Source organism: Pocillopora verrucosa, chromosome 7, assembly GCF_036669915.1.
Source record: "Pocillopora verrucosa isolate sample1 chromosome 7, ASM3666991v2, whole genome shotgun sequence".
Classification (NCBI taxonomy): domain Eukaryota; kingdom Metazoa; phylum Cnidaria; class Anthozoa; order Scleractinia; family Pocilloporidae; genus Pocillopora; species Pocillopora verrucosa.
In genome coordinates, this window is record NC_089318.1 from 23,124,773 (window position 1) to 23,128,163 (window position 3,391).

Genomic DNA, 3,391 nt, shown 5'->3' on the forward strand with positions numbered 1-3,391 from the left:
CCAAGAGACAATTGTCAAAATACTGGGTCTCGTAAAATTGTTTCCGAGAATTACTCTTGGCCCGCCCTCAGACTACTCTTTACCGCATGATCGTGTTGCCCGCCAGTGTAATTAAAGACAGAACGAGAGTCGCATATTGTGGAGACAATAATTAAGTATGAGCAGATTTCCCTACAGTAATCAACATTATTATACTTCCTTTTGGTCGTAGAGGGGCCTATGAGAGTATGCAGAGTTTGCCACGATGGTGAAGACCATGACACCATAGAAAATGAGATTGAAGAAGATGTTAAATGGATGAAATATGATATTTGGTGCATTACAGAAGAGTTGGACACACAACGCAAGAAACTCGAGGAAGTAGGGAAAGTGTGTGAGAAGACCCATGAAAGTGTGGAGAATATCCTAAAAGAGTTGCAAAAGCAACAAAACAGTAGGACTGAAAGTGCAACTGGAAGGAAGCGCAGCAAGGAGAAACAAAAGGTGGACCCCCTGTGCCGTGTAAGTCACTTGTCAAAGGAGTAGTCTCCAGTTCGCTTATACTCAGGAAACTATTAAGAGAAACAGAATTTTCTGGACCATTCTTAGGTTTTAGACTACCTCCGGTTGTTGCAACAAATTTAAGGGTCAGCAGTTTATCTGCAAATTAGGCTTCAGTCCCCTCGCGTCCGTATACACATATTGAAATTTTCGTGCAAAAAGAACAGTAATGTTATGCAGTTTGTCGTGCTATGATCGTTTTTTTGCTGAGTCTCGTGTACTCCTTCTATCCAAACCGTCAGGTAGGTTTTGCGTTGTCTTTTGCCGTTTGATGTTTCGCTTTGTGATCGTAATTATTGTTGTCGGTAGTTGGCTGTATTGTAATTTAAGTTAATCATGTTTCAGAAACCACTGGTTACGAATAAATTGTATGGTTCGTGTAACCGTTTTGAAATTTGACGCTGCGTTCGCTACAAAATAGTCAAATAAAGTTGTGATTAGGATGTCTCTGTAGTGTGTGATTTGTATTTTATTCCCTTTTATGCATTTTCAAGTGTTGTTCAAGCCTTTGGGAACATTTGATATCCTAACCGTTGGCAAATGGTTAAAAACTGAGAATAATCTCTTGCAGAAATTTTCACTTATCTAACACAAAGATGTGCTTTTATTTTCAATACAGGACAATTTTCGAAAAATGTACAGAAGTCTTGAGAAGAAAGATAACTTTCAAGGATTTAATTTCAAAGAAAGGTAAATTTACTTATCATTTTGGAACATCTATCTATCAAGGATTACGGGAAAAGACATAAGTATTTATTAATTTGATGTATCTGGATTATAACTATAAACTCTGGAGCAGAAGTTTGAATCGAGGTTAAAGTGATTCCCTTGTCCAGTGTTTGTCGGAGTGTATCGCACAAGGATTGACCTCTGAAATCTTCGGTGGGCTTGCCAACAGAGACTCCCTACCAAGTGATCTTCAGATCCGAGAAATCAACCCTCAGTGACAGAATGACTTAATTTGTTGCAAATCAGGTTAAGACCAAGAAAATAATGCAGTGGAGTTTTTTTCCTTTCCAATGCAAGCTTTGACTCAGCGGAAAACGAGGAAGTTTTAAAGAAAGTGAAAGGAAAAATGTCTGGTAGCAATGGCTCCTGCAAGTGGACAGATGAACAGATAAAGGGTAAGTTGGTCGTAATTATTTCTCTTTACCTATCATTTTAGCTTTTATCATCTTCTTGTTGACTTAAGTTGTTTCTAAGATGTAGAGGTGTTTATGGCTAATTTCGTTTGCACTGAATATCATATTGCTATGTGTGCCCACATCGTAGACCGATTTTCCTCTTAACGTTCTTGATTTTGTTGCGTGTCACTTCTGCCGCCTTACTGCTTCATGTAGACTTACATCATAAATGTAAAAAACTTATGAACTCACCTTGGCCTCTTTACCCATCAGCCCATAGATGCTTCTTCAGTTCTTAGGCTTGCCGAAAATGTGAAACCAACCTAGTATTTTTTCACTTACAGTTGTTGGTCGAAGATATTACTTGTCTTTGTACGAAACAGACAAGAAAAAATCTGACAACAAGTACGACGAACACAAGACAAGTAGTCGACGCCAGAACAGGAAAAAACAGGTTTGTGCGCGTGTGTGGGTGTGGGGTGCGTGCGTGTGTGGGTGGGTGGGTGTGTGTGTGTGTGGGGGGGGGGGATTCGGTAATATGGGGAATTAAGAAAGCCTTATTCGATTATAAATAAATATGCAAAGCGTTTCCTGTAATGCTAATCTCCAGAGGCAATCGTCTCATGTAAATGACTAGATTGCTATGATAACTGGTGGTGGTTTCAGGAAAGCTTAAATACTGAAATTATAAAACCTTCGAATCTCTTCGCCTTTATTCATTGCTTTTGTTATATAACTTTGTTACTTCATTATAGAAATTGAAGAGAAGAACAGAAGCGCTGGAGAAGATTAACTGGGTTATACATCAAAAAGGAAAGGCGGCTGAGGTGCTCACTGAGGAATATATGTCATCAGAAGTGTCGGAATCAGAAGAAGAGTCGCTATCGGGTGATGAAGGGTGTGTTAAAGAAAAGAAGTTGTATATCAGAACAGTTACGTGGGAGAGTGAAGAGCTCAAAACAATTAAAAACAAACTTGATGAAGAGTACGCCAGCCGTCAGACTTCTCGCGCTCGACGTCGTGAATTTCAAAGAGATAGGCGTCCCGAAGACGTTTCTTCACGTCCAAAACCTAACAGCGGTCCATCATGGGCTTTCAGGAAGGACGATCAACAATTAGAACCCGGATTGGAAGGCTGAAATTTTATTTAGTATCGAGCACCCTTTTGCCTATATATTTCCTACGCAGTTTAAGATAGGGATTGCGTCGCTTTGTATCAATTCGAAGCTACGCATTTTTCAATCCAGTAATGTATCAGTATTTATGATAAATGGAAGCTACGCAGTTTTCAATAGATGTTTTAGTATTATGATAAATGGAAATAATTGTAAGGATTTATTTAGGTTTTCTGTTGGATTCACTCACCTATGGCACCCTTTTCAAAGGAACAGCAGTCTATTTGTATGATATTTCTTCCAAATAAGGTTGAAAATGGGACAGAACTACAGTTTACAGTTCTTCCAAGACTACCAATGTATCTCACAAAGGCGATTTCCAAATAACTTCACGAACTCTGTCAACAAGTTCTCAGTTTGTTAATGCTGTTGACGATGATGCCTGTTGATTGGCCACATGAATGTATTTTAGCAAGCAGTTCATTTCGAGTTGACTCATTGACAAAAGCTTCCAACGTCATTACTTACTAGGGAAAGCTGTAATTAATGTATTACTTGAAATATCAACGATAACAGTGACAGAGTAACAGGCCTTTCTCGTTTTCCCGTTGA

The 3,391-nt window shown here is 39.0% G+C and overlaps 1 protein-coding gene across 1 annotated transcript; it reads left to right on the forward strand.

The window, feature by feature from the left end:
- Window positions 1-1,227: 1,227 nt before the first annotated feature.
- On the forward strand, window positions 1,228-2,853 carry LOC136282693 (uncharacterized). Its single transcript, XM_066170394.1, has 3 exons — window positions 1,228-1,664; window positions 2,009-2,118; window positions 2,420-2,853. Exons 1-3 carry the CDS (start codon window positions 1,616-1,618, stop codon window positions 2,801-2,803), a joined length of 543 nt encoding a protein of 180 aa, XP_066026491.1. The 5' UTR covers window positions 1,228-1,615; the 3' UTR covers window positions 2,804-2,853.
- The last annotated feature ends 538 nt before the right edge of the window (window positions 2,854-3,391 follow it).